This window comes from Sander vitreus, chromosome 7, assembly GCF_031162955.1.
Source record: "Sander vitreus isolate 19-12246 chromosome 7, sanVit1, whole genome shotgun sequence".
NCBI classification, from domain to species: Eukaryota; Metazoa; Chordata; class Actinopteri; order Perciformes; family Percidae; genus Sander; species Sander vitreus.
The window spans coordinates 9522935-9540444 of record NC_135861.1 but is presented as its reverse complement, the minus strand read 5'-3'; the positions used below and the strand labels follow the sequence as shown (position 1 = coordinate 9540444).

Here is a 17510-nt window from a genome sequence, read left to right as displayed (position 1 = left end):
ACAAAATTACAGCCACCTACAGTAGCTTCAACTAAGAACTTTGTGCTGACAGCTGTATGAAAATAATGGAAAGGGAAATCAAACTAGTTAAATTAGAAAGAAAGTGAGCAAAACGTAGCCTTTAAACTGATTAGAAGCAACATTAACGTCTTTGTCTTGGATAAAGGGTGTGACGTAAACTTGTTGGATTTTCCGCAATAACAAAGAGTTGTCCCTTTTGTTGTCCTGCACTCTCAACGCCAAACAGTGAGTGGGAGTAAGACACATAGTCAATAAGTGCAACACAGACAAGCTGTGGCGAGCTGTCATGTACTCTGTGTCATTGCATAGTTAGTTTCCAACCAAACCAAACTAACTGCCAAAATGTCGCACAAGAAAAACTAATGAAACAAGCAAAGAGCTGATCCATTTGGATATAAAGTCCATGGCTCATTTCTACTCTACACTGAATGATCATTTGCACACATTAGTTTAAATAGACAATGTTTTGATCCATGCTGGACCTTCATCAGGCAATATACGTAGGTAAATAAAATATTTTAAAATTTAAAAATGTATTTGTTCAAAAAACACATTATTTTTCTCATACTGTCTGTCTGAATATACCTGTATTCACCCTCTGTCTGAAACGCTCCATTTTAGCGCCTGTCTCTTTAAGACCCCGAAAAAGCCCAGTCAGCTCTGATTGGTTAGGGTTTCCGGCTCTTCAGCATCTGCGCTCTTGGCGTCCCTGCACCGTCATTGCAGCCAGGGAATGACTGTAACGGAATTGTAACAGAACTTTCTACCTATATATAGGATAGTTGTGACATCACAACCATACGGAAGTCCTGACAGCTCGTTTAAAGGCACAGTTTCTGAATACGGGCTGTCTGCATTTCTCTATGGATTTAGTGTTTTAATACTTCCACAGCTTTTATACAGCATATTTACCTGCTATAATCATACAGAGACATGATATTCCTGAAAGAACAATAATTATAATTTTATAACACTTACTCATACTTATCAGAATGCTTCACAGTCAAGTCACATGGCAGACTTTACTTACTGTCATTATGTTACCAGACAAAATTTATATTTATTTGCACTGGAAAAGCAAATACATGTCCAAATCTAAGGGCATAAAAAGCATCAAATCCCAGCAGTATTGATAAAAATGCCTGACTACAGGTACCAACAAAATTACAACACACGTACTGTATTTGCTATCCTGGCCCTAATTGGCATCACAAACATGGTCCATCCATCCATACATCTTTGTCCGCTTATCTGGGGTCGGGTCGCGGGGGCAGCAGCTCCAGCAGGGGACCCCAAAAGTCCCTTTCCCGAGCCACATTAACCAGCTCCGACTGGGGGATCCCGAGGCGTTCCCAGGCCAGGGTGGAGATATAATCCCTCCACCAAGTCCTGGGTCTTCCCCCGAGGCCTCCTCCCAGCTGGAGAACCCGGACGCAGCTCTCGCTTTGGTCATACAGCGAGGTGTATTATGGTGATATAATAATAAGAATAAAATGAGTGAATGGTGAAATTCCTCTGCACAGTGTTAAAAACAAGTAATCTAATGAGGAGACTCAGAATGATCAGATTCTGTCTGTTAGTCCAAAGTATGTGTGTTTACTGTGGAACATCGGACCTAATGTGAGGAGACATTTCATTTAAGAAGGCAGGAAACGTTGGCATCTTTTCCAGTGGGCTCTAAAGCTTGCCATGTTTCTGCATGTCTTCATGGTGAAACAGATGCAACAGGCTGTCAAAGATGCATCATCACTTGATGTATTAATGCTTACATTGGACCGCAGTAGAGCTAGAAACTGGATAATTCAGAAGACTGATCACTATGTACAACACGTCTATGTGAGAAAGGCATTTTGAAATCATTTCCTCCCCTGCTCTCTACCTCGTTCCACAGAGAACCACTTGCATCCATGTTTGACAGTGATGTGCACACACCCACCCACACACAAACAGCATGAGATGATAACGGTCATCATGATACACACATCCCCTACGTGGCTGAGACAAAGTACTCTAATGGCTTGAATTTGTGCTGGTTGCCTACAGTATTCATGAGTCATAGTGAATTAGTTCATGCAGACCATTTATTGCATTGGTGAATGTGCATGTTGTAATGTCACAGTTCCTGAGAACCTGACAATTATGAGCTGCAGTGGCTCAAGCATTTTTCAAATTATAAAAAAAAATCTCCAAAACTTATATCCTAATTAAGTTGTTTAAGGAGACATATATAGATCATATGCAGTTAATGTAGCTGGTAATACAAAAACCACATCCCAAATATACAGTAGGGTAAGCTCCATCTATTTCTGTGCAATATACATAGTCAAAATCTTCTATCCTGATATAGGTAATTTCATATCTCAATAGCGATATATCGCGATATTCAATATATGTCTATATGAAATAGCCAAATCGTAAAGCCTATTTTTCTTGACTAATGATTCTGAGTATTTTCTCATTTTATTTAGAATTTTAGTGAAAAATGAACATAACGTAAAGCATCGTGGAAATGACGTAAATATTGCAGTAATGCAGTTTGGCCGCTGTTTTTTCGACATTGTAATAGAAATGGTATAGAAAAATATAGACAGTTTTATATGGTTTTGACAATCTTAGAATTGCCCAGCCCTAGCTCCGACGTCACTATTCTGAACAGGACAAGTAAATACAAAACAAAGTAACCACTGGTCCAACTGAGTAAGCAATTTTAACTCTTTTTTTTCTGATAACTTTTGCATTTTCATTATTTTTTTCACATTTTATAGAACAAATATTTTACCGATCAAATGAAAACAAGATCTATAGTATATAAACATAGTAATTCTTGGTCAAAATTCTGCAAGTGATACAGACATGTCGTGAGACAGCTGTCATTTCTACATCAGCGCTTTTAGATTACAATTAGCTGTGATGCAGAATGGCTGGTTGTGTTCCTCCCAGAAGTTTACTCTGAGCTGAGGTGTTGCTGTTTGAGAAGTTGGATGAGAAAGACAGAGAGAAAAAGGGAGCGAGACACAGAGCAGCTTACATGTAGACTGATACTCTGATTACTTGGACTAATCAAATAGTGAGGAATTACAAACAGTATTTAAAGAGCATGATTTTGATGATTTCACTCTCACACTGGACACAGATCAGCTGGGGTTCATGGAGATGCAATGTTTGCACCGTGCCCCACTTGTATTTGAACACTCATTTTGGAATGTATAAGCATTGCCATTAACAGAAGTAGATCTTACATCATTCACCTGAGATGGTTGTCACGGTTAAGTTGGCACAGTGAGTGTAAGCCTGGAGGACGACAAGACAAAACAATGGAAAGAAAGCCACATACAGTAGCCACACAACAACAGCAGGGTGCCAAATGCACACAATTTATATCTCAACATACTGTATATTCAGGACTAAAGTCTGCATGCACGAAAGCAAACATACATAATGCATACACTTTCATTGAACCGGTTATGCATTTTTCAGTGTAATACATCTCAATTATCATGAAATTGTGTGCATGTGCACCAGCATAACTCCTACTCTTAAAATAAGCCTTACAGTAAATGGAAGTTCACACACCAATCTTTGAATCTGTTTGAGAACAGAACCAGAAAACCTCATTCAGCACTGCCGAAGCAGCACTGTGTCTTAAGCACTGACATATGACATGCTGTAAGGCCATAGTATTGCTGAGCGAGAGGCAGCTATTTTATGTTATGAATTTACTGGATAATGTGGATAACTATGTCAACTCATTTACCCACTAAGAATTTGTGATAAATTAATGATATTTACATCACAATTGTATTATGCAGCTAACATGCTACGATGATAGCCTGAGGTTTAAAACAACATTTCACTTGCTATCTAATATCAAAAAAGCGTGTGAAAATGTGTGAAAAGTGTAAATGAAAAAACCGAGAAGCATTGGAGACAGATTGAAATCCCACTAATCAAACCACAATGTAGCCGTGTTATAACGCTGGTGAGTACAATGTTATCTTAACCCATAGAAGTGCTAAATACAAATCTGCAAAAAATTAGACCTGAGTTGTAATAAACCAGAATCATCCTTTAAACAATTTAGGACAGAAAATGTAATAACTCTCTTTCCTTGTACCTTGTGTCTCTATAATAAATAATGTGTGTGTCGTCTTCCCTCAGCTGTTTGCGGAACCACGTCGCTTAAATTATTCCATAAGGGAGATAGGTATTTTTGAATTGAACTGAATACATGACGTAATAAATCACGACACACAGAGCAGAAATCTAGGTGAGTTAAATTGTTAGGTGAGCTCTGATTATCACCTTGCTCTGATTAAGATCTAATGTTTGAGTTTTTCCTATCTAAGTCTGCATGAATCAGACTTTGAATGTAATGCATAAACATCTTCAAAGACAAAGCAGGAAGGATAAGCGCAAGAGACAGAGACAAAGTGAAGCACCTCACCTTCGCTAATAGTTTAATTTCATCAGCAATCCAATGCTGTGCTGTCGGTGTGGTAATTATGTCTTGCCTTGGGGCCAATATGAGGCAGACACGGGTTAATGTGTTGTGAAGGCAAACGGAAAGTTTTCCGCAGCATTTAAGCACCCGGGCTTTGCTTTGAAAAGTGATTCAATTCACCTGCTCTGATGAGACACAGTCTGCTTATTAATAAAATAATGTGCACCCAGTCGGAGAAGACAAACCTTTTTTTTCCTCATCAGCTTTTAGTTAACAGTGGTGACTGATTTCCTCCAGGATACAATATCAAGCCATCATCTGGAATCACTGGTGGTCTCACACTCACCTCCCAATCAAGAGAAAATTAAGAGCTCACCACATCACTGACAAGACAATTACACACTGCCAATTCATTTTTACATTCACTATAAACACCTCAGTCACCATAGTACAACATATATTTATACCACTAACATTAAAAACTACTGTTGCGGTCATTTTTGTTCCTGCATAAGACAGTTTCTCTTTTTTTTTTTTTTTTTTACATGAATAGTACTGAGAAGCTACAGTAATATCAGCTATGAAATCTGAAATCCAGGTTTGCTTGTGGTCCCAGTTCTGGACCTAGTGCTGTTATTATCTGAATACTGGTATAAAATAACACAGTTTAAAGTTTAATTGTATGCACGTAGGACCACCAAAAGCACAGCTTGGCAGGCCCTATGGATGCAACTTAGCTTCCATCAAAAATATAACGTTTGATAAGGTCATCTCAGTACAGCTCCAAAAAAACCTAAACATATTCACCATATTTCTCCAAACAGCATAACTCAAATGTTCGAAGTGACATAACTGAAATAGAGAATAGTTCTTAAACAGCACAGATGCCTTGTGAATTTATTTTGACTTTATAATTGAGCTGAAATACATATTTTGTTATTTTTCACAGTGAAGGCTATTTTCTATCAGCAGGACTTCTGTTGTACACACATTTCCACATTCCTCTGTGTTTTAAGACATTTTTCACTGTAATTGAGTAGGAAGTGGCCAAGGACTTTTGATCACCCTTCCTGTTAGCTGTCTAATTTCATGATGTGTATATTAATGCACCAAATGAGAAAGCTTCAATTAGCATAGTGCTTGCTTCATAAGTTGTTAAACATGACTTATGTTTTATGACTACCTATATGGACCATTTAAAAGCCATGTTCCTCATGGACTTAATGACATGGTAAATCTAATATGCCTGGCTGGGAGGTTTGTGTGTTCACAGTACAGAGGGACTGTCCATAAAACTCACATATGCTCAGGTTCAGTATTTCAGGCACGAGGGCCACAGTTTGGTCAAGGACATAGTCTGTGAATCAGGTGCTATTTTCCCAAGCTGCAAATATTATATTAATGAAAAGTAGATTATTACTCTGGATAATTAGTCATGCTCTACAGTGAAAAGGTAAAAAGACACTGCAATACCGTTAGAGAAAACAGGTAGGAGAAAACTTCACATTAATGTTTTTTTTTTATGTTTGATTTATTCTTAACAACGTACCCCCATTTTTTCCCATTTCATAATGTTGCCAGATGCTTTTTTTCACCTGCCAGCAATTGATGTTTCACATGAAGGCACCCCCAACAATCAAGCAGAAGTTTATAGTGCAATGGTAAGAAAGTTATCCCACACCAGGTCCCATATGTGAACACATGGCAACTGTTTTTGTTGAAATATATAACCAAGCTAGAGGTACCAGTACAGACAATCAAACCCTGGGTCTCTGTGGGGGTGAGACGTGTGACCAGTGTGCCCTTTAAACTGATATTAGTTTGATTAAGTTTCCTCTTACATATCGACTTTTCTGAAGTGCTCTGAACTTTTCTGTTTCAATTGTTTTGATTTGAGCTTGTCATAGTGTTTGTACATTGGTGTACATATATAAAAGGTCACTTTGCTGAATTTTTTAGGTATATTTATGTAGATGTGAAGATTAGTGTCAACGTAGCTTTATATACCTCATCACATGACAATACAATGTGTATTTATTTTATGTGTTTTATCGTGATGTCTGGTCTTGATGCAGCAATTAACTCCAAGACAATTTTCTCCCGTGGGAGACAATAAAGTAACCTTAACCTAGGGCTGGGCGATTAATCGATTTTATCGATTAACTCGAATGTGTAGTTAACATTGATTTGTTTAAATGAAAATCAATTTTCTCCTTAACATCCGTTAATAATTAATTATTTTCTTAACTAGTCGTTTAATTACATACTTATCTGTAATCTCCGCCGAAATGACCAGCAGCTCACGGTGCTCTGTCCCCGGCTGAGAGTCACCTATTCTCGGATAACTGAACCACCAGCTACCGCTGACCTGAAGGAGCACCATGCGGGGCACCAGAGGCGGTGTTGAGGAACTCTTTTGCGGCTCATCACATCTACTAAATGCCGCTGATACGACCAAGCTGTGACGGACGTCCGTAGTGGCTTAAACAACTAGCAATTGCCGCTCTGTAGCACGTAGCTCCTCTTCGACGTTGTTTTTACCGCTAGTTACTACGAAGGAGCTTGCTACTACGAAGGAGCTTGCTACATGTATGCTACATTCAAGAGACCATGGGATGTTAATGTATGTTACTCAGCAACAGGTGAAAATAGGGGCAAGGTTGCGCAATGCGCAACGTTAAAATGATTTGAACTTTTAGCGAGGAACGAGAAGTGAATTACCTGTATGTGTGAAAACAGCTTTATCTCACACATCCGTTTTGTTGTTGAATATAATTTTAGGCCATATCACCCAGCCCTACCTTAACCTTAAAAAACTGAAGTCACATGAACTTTGCAGTGCAGAAGCCGATTTATCTGGATACCGTACACTGACACTGCCCTAAATCCATGGTGTTCATTTCTGTGGCATGCAGGTTTCATATTTGTTTTCAGTACTGATTTCATGACTTTGTTAATTGTCTCCAGTTAAGGGTGAACTGAGCTATTGTTTTGTTAAAATGACAACATGCAAAGCAAAACCAAAAGCACAGGTATGGACACTGCTGGCTTTGAGGGAACATCTTCACAGCACTGTATCTGTTTTGTGTTAAAGACATGGGGTGTGTCTGTAAAGTGATGCAACAAAGGCAACTCAAGCAATGTTTTCTTAAGCTAACTCACTCCTACTAACCATGAAATTCACACTAGATGATTAGCTGTTTTATGCATATTACCTGGTGTTTCCCCATATGGCTTTGGTGGTTTGACAGTCTCCCCGAAACCGCCAGTGGCCTTGGTGGTGCTTAGCCTCTTGGGCTCTGGTGTGGTCACCACAGTGAACGTCCTTTGGGAGAGCCTGGTAGTAGTGCTAGTAGTTGTGGCCACTGTGGTAGTTGAGACCTTGGTGGACAGCGTTATGTTGGGCTCCGGTTTGCCGTCGTCGTCTATGCTATCTGTCCCTGTGGGTCCCCAGTCGATAAATCCGGCCACTGTGGTAGTCCGGCCCTCCTGAGACTTGTCATAACTGTCCCATTTCAGCTGCCTTCTGGCTCTAAGTAACAACCTCACTGAGTCTCCTCTGCTCCCTCTGGATAAAGCTGCTGGAGCTTTCGCTATTACAGCCAAAGGACCACCTGTCTCCATTTGAGAGTATCTCAACCGGCACTCCTTACACGCTGCTTGTCCCTTATGTGCTGGCTTCCGATGCTTTTGACCCTTGACTTTTGGCCATATCCCTGCCCTGTTGTCTTGTGGTGGAGGGATAGGGTTGAGGAGGCGGCGGGCCAACGGGCTTACTGTTCTCCAGTGAAGCTTGTTGGGCATGTCCCAGAGCGGCTGCCAGCGAGGTCGAGAGCGAGGCACCGATTTAGGCGTGAGTTTGACCCCCATACCCTGACTGAGGGGGCTGCACACAGAGAAGTCCAGGGTGAGGTGGGTCATGGCCAGCAGGAGCCACACCCGGTGCCCCACACAGCTGCCTGGCCTCAAAGCAGACGGACTGCAGAGAAGGGAGAAAGTAAATGAGAGAAAACATTTTAGATTCAAACACAGTTCACTATATGTTCAATAATATGAATCAGGTACCCTCCGTCTCCCACCTTCAAGCTAATGACCTGTTGTTAAGATTCACATCTGTATTCACCCTCCAACTGCACTCCTGGCAAAGTTCTACTCCACAATTTCTTAAATTCCTACTCAATTAAGCTTCGGTAATAATTAGCTTTGCAGAGCGCCTCTTGAATTGCAGTCTAAAGGTCAGACACCAAGTAAATGTTGTAAAATGTGAAAGATTATGGATTCAAACTCTGCACTCAGCTGTCAAAAGCAGTGAGGACTTATCCTTGATGTTACAGATTCATATCCATCCAGGGATGATTACACCGACACACAAGGTCAGGCCTGGTTTAGCTGATCTTCATATTCTGCATTATCTCCCTCATACACAAAGTCATCTGATTCCCAAAGGGCAATTTGATTATGCAGTGCAATGATGGGGAATGTAACACACAATGCCGGCAGAAGAAACAGCATAACAAGTATATTGCAGAAATCAATGTATTCAAAACCAATGTATGTCCAAAGATGTCCTTTTTTACTGTATAAACCTCCCTTCTGCTCATCAACAAGATGGCAAGGTGATGGAAAGGGTGGCTGTTTAGGCCAGGACCCTGCAGTGGACTGATTTTACAGACAACCTTCAGTGGCCCCTCGGACAAAGCTACACAATGATTCCTAAGGGAGAAACCTCATTATGGGATATCTTTCATCTCTGCTGTCCTTGGCCAAGTTAAGCCCACACGGACAACTCATTTTGAAAGCATCAAAGAGGTGATGATAGATGGAAAAGTGTGAATGGGTTCATCGACTGTCTGAGGCAACACAAAGATGTCCGTCGTTCATGTTATCACCAAGTTATGTTTTTACAAGTCTCTAAGTGTTGTATAGCTATACTGTAGTGACATTTGACAAGACAAACTGGGCTTCTGTTGGTAAAGTGGGTAAATTACTTGTCACACAAATCTACATTAGTGTGTTCAAATGTAAATGTAAATGTTCAGCAAATGGGACAAAGACAGTAGAGTTTGCACTAAACCCAGTGAAAGTTCACACCAAGTGATTTGATGGATTTGAACTGCTCTTCTATAGATTTAAAATGTTGTTGGATGTCAATTTTTATCAGAAATTCAATCTGTCAGACTCCTTGCATACCCTGTTGTCCTGTCAGTAAACTAGACGCGTTCTTGTTCTCTTTACTTGCACGAAATGGTAAAAAAAGATTCTGGATTTGATGTATGAACAAGGATACAGGTAAGGCTGTGTTTGTAAAATGCAACAGCCTGACAGTGACGTTAGTTTTTCACTTAGGTAAAGCGGCAAATTCTAGTTCAACAACCGAGTTTAGGATTACGATTTGTGGGTTGCATTTGAATTAATTTGAACAAATGTGCGGGTGATGGCTGGGTTCCTAGTTATAAACTAGTCAAACAAAGGTTTATTAACTATTTATTCAAAAACTATTACAAAATAACATTAACAAATAACAAATTATCCTTAAAACCATATGATCAATATAGAAAGATACATGTTATTATAAATATCAACACTGTGCATGTCTCCTCCTAACTCCGGTTAAATCATATTAGACTAAGGCTATCCAAAGTTAATTTTTGTTTATTTTGTTTGTTAGATCATTGTTCGTTTTTGAAAGTGTTAGGATCTTAATAAACACGCAGTTTTGTACTTATTTTGTGTTCTTGTTGCACTCATTACATCTCATCTAAACAGATTTCTGTCATTCAAACAACTCTGGATTGTAGTTTAAAACTTTTATAATAACCAACTTAATAAAATGTAGGGTTTTATTCAGACTCGGATCCATGAATACAGTTAATGGGTATGGGCATGGAGACAGAGACCAGAAACGGTCTTGGTTAGCACCGGTTAGCGGTGAGCATGTTGAATGAATGGTGCTCTCATCCATCATTAGCATGTAGCTAACTTTAAATTCAGGCATAATTAAGTATACTAGTATAAAATAACATTAGTACTTCAGACTAAAAATGTAAGTGATGTATTTAAGTATTTAAGTGTTTTATAGACACACTGACTACAAGTATGAGTCATTCTGAACAATGTTTTTATTACTCACCCCACCTTCCATTTGACTTGTGAAGGCCAAGCAAATCACTAACTGATAAATAATTTAGAATGGCATTTTAATTGAGCCATAAATGGTGACGGATCTGGTCATTAAAGAGCAGTGACAAGGTCAGTGTATTATTGACAGTTAGAAATATGGATAATAATAATAATAATGTCGTGCCAGTGTTTTGGCTGTGACCTCAGACTGAGATCCTGGCACTTCCCAAATCAACACACTCGAGGTGACTCAACTTTAACTCTCCAGGCCACATTCATACTATATATCTGATAAGGAAAGTGTTAATGATAATAAATATGAATATATGATATGGAACAGGGTGAAAAGAAGAGCTGTAAAATGTATAATGGTCATGTTTGTTAAGCACCTTACTTTTGACCGTGCTGGGCTCAAACACGGCCACAACAATGAGAAGAGTAAAGAGTAGCCTGGAAGAGCAGCCATGGCAAGAGAAGTTATCGGACCAAAAATAAAACCCATAATAATACAGAATTGAGGTGAATCCTGTGGTTTAAGATAGTTGAGTTGATTATATAGTTTGTACAAGATGGCCGAGTCTGTTCTGTTGAGGTATCAACAGAAGTGGAGCTGCTTTAGTAGCAAACCACTGAATGAAGACCACAGATCACTGAAAGGGAAATCAAGCTGGGTACTGATTTTCTAGAAAATGGGTACATTTTCTTATAAGAAATATTTAACATTACTACTGAATACATTAGCTGTAACACTGTAATGATCTAACTCATCAGAGAAATGAGCTTTGATGCTAAAGAATTCATAAATAAAAAAGGTAAGCAGTAATATAAAATGTTAGTTATGGTAGTTTTTACGGCTGCACCAACATCATCTTTAGGATCACAATCAATCAAGGCCAACTTTCGTAAGACAGTATTTTGTAATAACTATTATTAAGTGACTGAAGCACATAAAATCGTCAGTTTTTATCTGTCAGCCTATTTTGTTGCCTGTCTGATCAATATTAAATATTAAAATTGGTACTTACATGTTCAAAGTTATAAATGCAATTGATAATAATTCCAGCAAGAACACATGCTACAGATAAAATGGACATTTTTTGTAAGACCAGTAGTTGCATCATTTAAGAGCGAGACTTATATTCTTTGACATCCCACATAATGAAATTATAATTTCGAAATATACTGCACAGATGGCAGATAAAGTGCAGTATTCACAGCGCAAACATACCAGATTGCTTTCTGGTGGGAATGTCTGTCTGGTGTCCTATTTTATAAGCACATGCTTCATCATGCCATCATTACTAACTTCAGTATATAGTTAAGCCTCAACAATATGGCAGGAAATCCCTTTAGTGAAGATTGTGACATCTCCAGATTCTGAGCATGTACTGTCCCCGCCTCCCATTTCTATCCTCACAAAGCATTGTGATTGTACATGGAGTAGCAGTGGGGCACACAGGCAGATGAATTTTCATTGAAAAATCACATTTAGCTAAAAAATGGAAAAACTGGTACATTGGTAGAGGAGGGCACATTCCTATGCAAGTTTATTGATGGAATGGGGGAAAGTTAAAGTTGACTGTAAGCTACTTTATATGCATTATTCGGGCAGTATTCATTGACCCAACAGGCTACTCAAGTCATGGATTTCAGCATGCCAGGTCCATTCTAGAGCCAGACATACAGGGAATGAAATTACTTTGTGAAGTTATGGAGCAAACAGTTAATTAGTGTGTCTGTTGGCCTGGAGGACTCAGGTTTGAAGGTCAGTAGAAGACTTGCTGGAATGATGATTTTAACCAAGACTTGACATACCGCGGATGAAAGAGGCAACCTGGGCTTCTGCTCACAGACACACCAGGCAAAACAAAATCACTGTGCATCACACGTATACACTCCTGGAGCCTCTACCATCAAAATATACACAGACAATATTGTTTGTATAAGCCATGTTTGTTGTTATCTCTCATTGTTTTCCGTGGATCTATTTATCCAGGGGCCATGATGCCTACCATATGTTAAATTATACATTTGGAAATTATAGCCAGAGCTGAGAGAAACACTGTGTGTGTGTGTGTGTGTGTGCATGTGTGTGTGTGTGTGTGTGTGTGTGTGTGTGTGTGTGTGTGTGTGTGTGTGTGTGTGTGTGTGTGCACCCTGAACCTCTGCTGTCCTTCATTAACCTCAAGAAGTGTAGGATTTCAACAGAAAGCAAGTGATGTAACAGTGTGTGTGAGATGTGATATTTCGGAGCAATATATTTGGATTATGCTTCTCAGCCCAAATAGGAAAAAGCGCTGGAGGAGGGTTCACCAAGCTTCACTTCTCACTCTCTCCTTTTTGGCAGTTTAAGCTGTACTATATTGAGTAAATCTACTTCGAACTTATTCTGCAGCTTCCTAAATTCCACTGTCACGGGGGTTAGGATTAGGTCCTGACAGGAACTCCAAATTAAACACATGATCTTCATGCTTCACAACCACAGTCTGCAGCGCATAATTAGGGCCTGTTTTATTAAATCATAATTGGCATATGACTCAAGCTCTGATTTCTACAACTAAATTGCATTTGAGAGTTAGTCATGGATAAAAAACATTCTGCAACTATGTTTACAACATGCCTTTGGCCAAAAGGCTGTCCAAAAAGTGCAGAGTTTGCACATAAAAAAAAAAAAATTAAAATAAGGTTTACAAAGTAGAAAACTTTGCCAGCAGAGTTAAAGCACACGCTAATGCCAGAACCAAAGTGAACATCTGTATGATTATCCGTCACTTTCCTCCACTTTGGTTTAAAACCCACACTGCACTGCTGTACGAACAGGGCAAACAGACTGAGTAATCCATTGCACACAATACTTAATACAATTTACCTGCTCTTGAAACTAGAAAGCTCCCATAACCAACATAATGCCATCAAAAGACCAAATTGAATGAAGAGTAGCCTTTGAAGTCTGTGAAAGATTCACAGCATAATCCTGACTCAAATGCTTGAGCAAAGGGTGAGAGCGGTGAATAAAAAAGGCCATTCACACAGACGGTTGCCTTGAAAATACAGGTTGCTTTGCATAGCAGGGCGTTGTCTAGTCCTATATGTCAGATTGTTGACATATGAAGTGCTTTACTGTGGTTTGCACTGTTTCATGATTTCCAGCCTATTGTTTTTCATCTTTCATGATCTGTGAATTGAGCTATAGTACATTTGAGGGTTCTCGTTCTCAGCAGCACAATGACTAAGGCACTCGAGATGAAGTAATTGCATTTCCTTCTCTCTGCTCCATACAGTATGTAGCATCAGCTGAAGGGTTTCATATAGAGATGTTGAAACTGATTTAAATGTACCTAAGTGGCAGCAACATGCTGTTTATACTCTGTAGTTGGAGGATGGCTGGGTCAAGGCAAAGTGAAGTTATAGATCATTGAGATACAACACAGATACTCTGCATCACCAACATGGAAAATGCCAAGATGAGCATGGATTTCTTCAGGGTATAAAATCAGGTCAAGAGTTACAAACTGCTATGAAAATCCCATGATGACCCAAGCCTTATACATCATCTTACTCATAGTTCACTTATAGTTCACAGTCAGCACTGTTTTCTGTATATCACTTAATACTAATACAACTGTACCATCTGTGTTTTAACTCCATAGCATTACTCGTATCATGTGTATGTATGAAGTCAGCAGCACTGATATGATGCAATGTAACCTTTACGTGTGCAAGTGCTAATTTAAGCAGAGTCATGCATGTAGAGGCATACACTTTATAGACTTTTATCCAGGACAGTTGCACAAAAACACACAACCTGAATGTTAAACACCAATTTAGATATGCAACAACAACCTTTTTCAGGGATGACATACGGTTAGCTTGTCGTATAGATCGTAACCCCTGTCTCCATTCTAAAATGGTCTTCGGCGTCGGACAGTGTTGTAGTACTCGAGATTGCCTTTGGTCTCAAGACCACTTTTAGAAGGTCTCAGTCTCGCCTCGGAATCAATCACATCTTTACTCGGCCTTGTCTAGGACTCAGGATTTTGTGTCTAGGTCTGTCTTTCACTGGTTGAAGCCTGAAAATATTGTAAACAAATTAACAACATAACTAATTACACTGGTCGGACTGTTCAGCTCTGTTTCAGACTGATACCTTCGATTCACATGTGCCTTTTTTTAGTCACGGAAAATACTTTTCAATACTCATCTAGATTGAAGCAGCAAACATTCAGTGTAAGAGTAAAAAATGACATAACATTATTTATAATACGTTTATTTGATTCAAAGCTGCTACATATAGTGTTTTGACCTCGACAACCCAATTGCATTTTACCGCAAACTTGCGACTAGTTAACTTTCTAAAGCAGGCGCAATCGCTTGTTTGCTAAGAGTCGGGTCGGTTATTGTGAATGTGTGATTGTGTAAAAGTGTTCACGAGATAGATACCACCCTTTCGTGAACTTGTGAATTTCGCCAGCCGTCTTCTCTCCTTTACGGAGACGGACGCTGTGTGCACGGTGGGCTCGATGGTGTTTTAAGCCTCCAACGTCGCCTTACAGGCAGCTAACCCTCACCTTAACACATAACATAACAACTTCTTTCACATAACCATTGCCGCGCTGCCTGAAAGGTGACGTTGTGGGCTAAAAACACCAAACACCGCACGGTGGGAGGAGCTGTGTGTGTGTGTGTGTGTGTGTGTGTGTGTGTGTGTGTGTGTGTGAGCGAGACACAAGTGACAGAGAGACAGAGGAGAGGAGGGAAAGGAAATGCAGAACGTGTTTTAAATAACGTTGAAAAAGAAATTAATAACGAAACGCAATGTGCGGCGGCCGATGCTGATAGTGCGACGCACCGCCACACATTAGTCTATGTGTGGGAAACTCTGTCATGGTAATGACTTGGTCTCGGTTTAGGTGGTCTTGAATACAACACTGGCGTCGGATGTTAATAGCTTATTCTATTCCAGCTGTCCACTGACTCCCAGTCAATTTTGAGACTAGGTTTGTGATGGTGTTCACAGAGCATTGCTCCACAAAAAACCTACTGAGGGGAACTCAGGGGATTATTTTGTCACACATATTTTCCAGCTTTTGTTATCATTAATGTACTTAATGTATTTTGGTTAAAACATTGTTAGTGAATAGCGGAACCTGAGTAGAATATTGATTTGCAGTAGTAACTACGGATTAAATCAGCAGTATTTAAATGGATGGTCTAATCAGAAAGTATGTGACACGTTGTATCCAGTGACAGTCACCATTTTATCTCAATGAAGAGGAAGCACATCACATACTTAAGGCTTGCAACATGTCAGGCACCTTGAAAATGGCAAGCAATGCCCAATGCTTGATGATTATGCTCTTCCCCCAGAAAAGATCAAAGCAGTTGAGTGCTGTGTAGGCTATTATGCGCAGGAATTCTGCAAACCAAGTGCCAGTGGGGCATAGATAAGCAAAGAAACAAAGGGCAGGATATACAGTAGTCTCTGTGAATGAGGCCAACTTTAAAGGCTCTTCTGAAGCCTTTTTAAAATGCTTCACAGAGCCTCGATGTTTTAGTAATCATAAGAAGTCAAGCTTAACAAAAAGTGGCAAAACAGTACAGAATACATTAAAGTAGCACTACACAAAGGGCTTATTAAAACAGTCTAAATTTAGAGCCAAATTCCTTCCTTACAGTGTATATAAATTATTGTCCTAAGATTACAAGGGGCTAATGAAGGATTCTCTGACTCTTTGAACTCATCCGTTGCGTCATGTTAGACCCTGTCAAACACAACTATTATCTCTGCAGCTAATCAAATATTGCACCTAATTATTGTGTTCTGCACTGTATCTCTGGCCCACTTCCTGTGTCATCATCATACTGTGATCCCTTGTGCAAGGTAGGTCTTAATTAGAACTTCTTGGGAGTTTGCAGAAGTGAGGCCTCAGCAGATAGGCTTCCCACCTGAGGGAGGTGAAAAAGGCAATGGCTTCTTCAATCCCCTCGCCCTGCGCCCCCAGTCTGCCATCAATAGAAATTTTATCAGCACGGTCTCGACAGACCTGCCACTGAGCACACTTCATTTTCTAGCCAACACAGCCATTGAAAGGTGACCTGTTGAAGGTGACTCCACCTCTGATGAAAAGCTGGGTGTGATGTCAGATGCTACCTTCTAGGAAGGATTTAAACTGAATCAGTGGGTTGTTGTTTTTTAACCTCTCAGTGGGGGTTTTCCTGCCTCGGAAAAGGTGCTGCTATCAGCCTTGTGTTAACAATTTCAGAGTTTTTTATTCAGGGTAGCACTAGCAATTGATAGAGCATTTATACACTGAACTATGGTATCCGTGTCTTTCCCAAACACTTCTAAAAATGGCACTTGGAAGAAGAAAAAAAAGATTCACTGGGGAAAAGGTTCACCAGCTACAGTTCATGAAGTTCCAAGCTGCAGTGGGTTTTCTCTGGTGGGTCCAAACAGACACAGCAAGAGTTTAAAATAAGAAGGTCTGCATCTCAAAAAATAATGTTTTCACTAAATTGACTTTTTTGGTTTTGTGTGCAAGACTAGTAAATGCATCAGCTTTCTTGAATTATTGTAATAAAGGATATTCAGTAAATATAAATGATGATAATCTCTTGAACTTGAAACTTAGATTTTGCCGATGTTCGTTAGCGCCGCAGAGTCATGTAATCACGACTTCATTACGTTTCATAAAATTCTGAAGCAGCCGTGGCAAAATGTATATAACGGAAACACTGACGCTGTCCTAGTTGAGGTACTCTTTAGCTGTATGAATACAATCTTATATTTCAATTAATATGAAGACGTTAACAGTAACATTCACTAAATACTAATTTGTTACATTTTATCCCAACAGGGGTGTTTTAAAGTCGAGTAATATATTTGGGAACAGAGAACCATTGTCATTATGTTAGGATGAATCCTTTG

At 39.5% G+C, this 17510-nt stretch overlaps 1 protein-coding gene across 1 annotated transcript in view; it reads right to left on the bottom strand.

Annotated features, from left to right (window-relative positions):
* Positions 1-16647, bottom strand: part of ajap1 (adherens junctions associated protein 1) — a 29119-nt gene extending 12472 nt beyond the window's left edge. The window contains exons 1-2 of the mRNA XM_078253847.1: positions 16529-16647; positions 7678-8441 (exon numbers count right to left, since the gene is read on the bottom strand). Of these exons, the coding sequence (XP_078109973.1) occupies positions 7678-8441; positions 16529-16647 (883 nt within the window). The remainder of the gene's footprint in view (positions 1-7677; positions 8442-16528) is intronic.
* Positions 16648-17510: the final 863 nt, after the last annotated feature.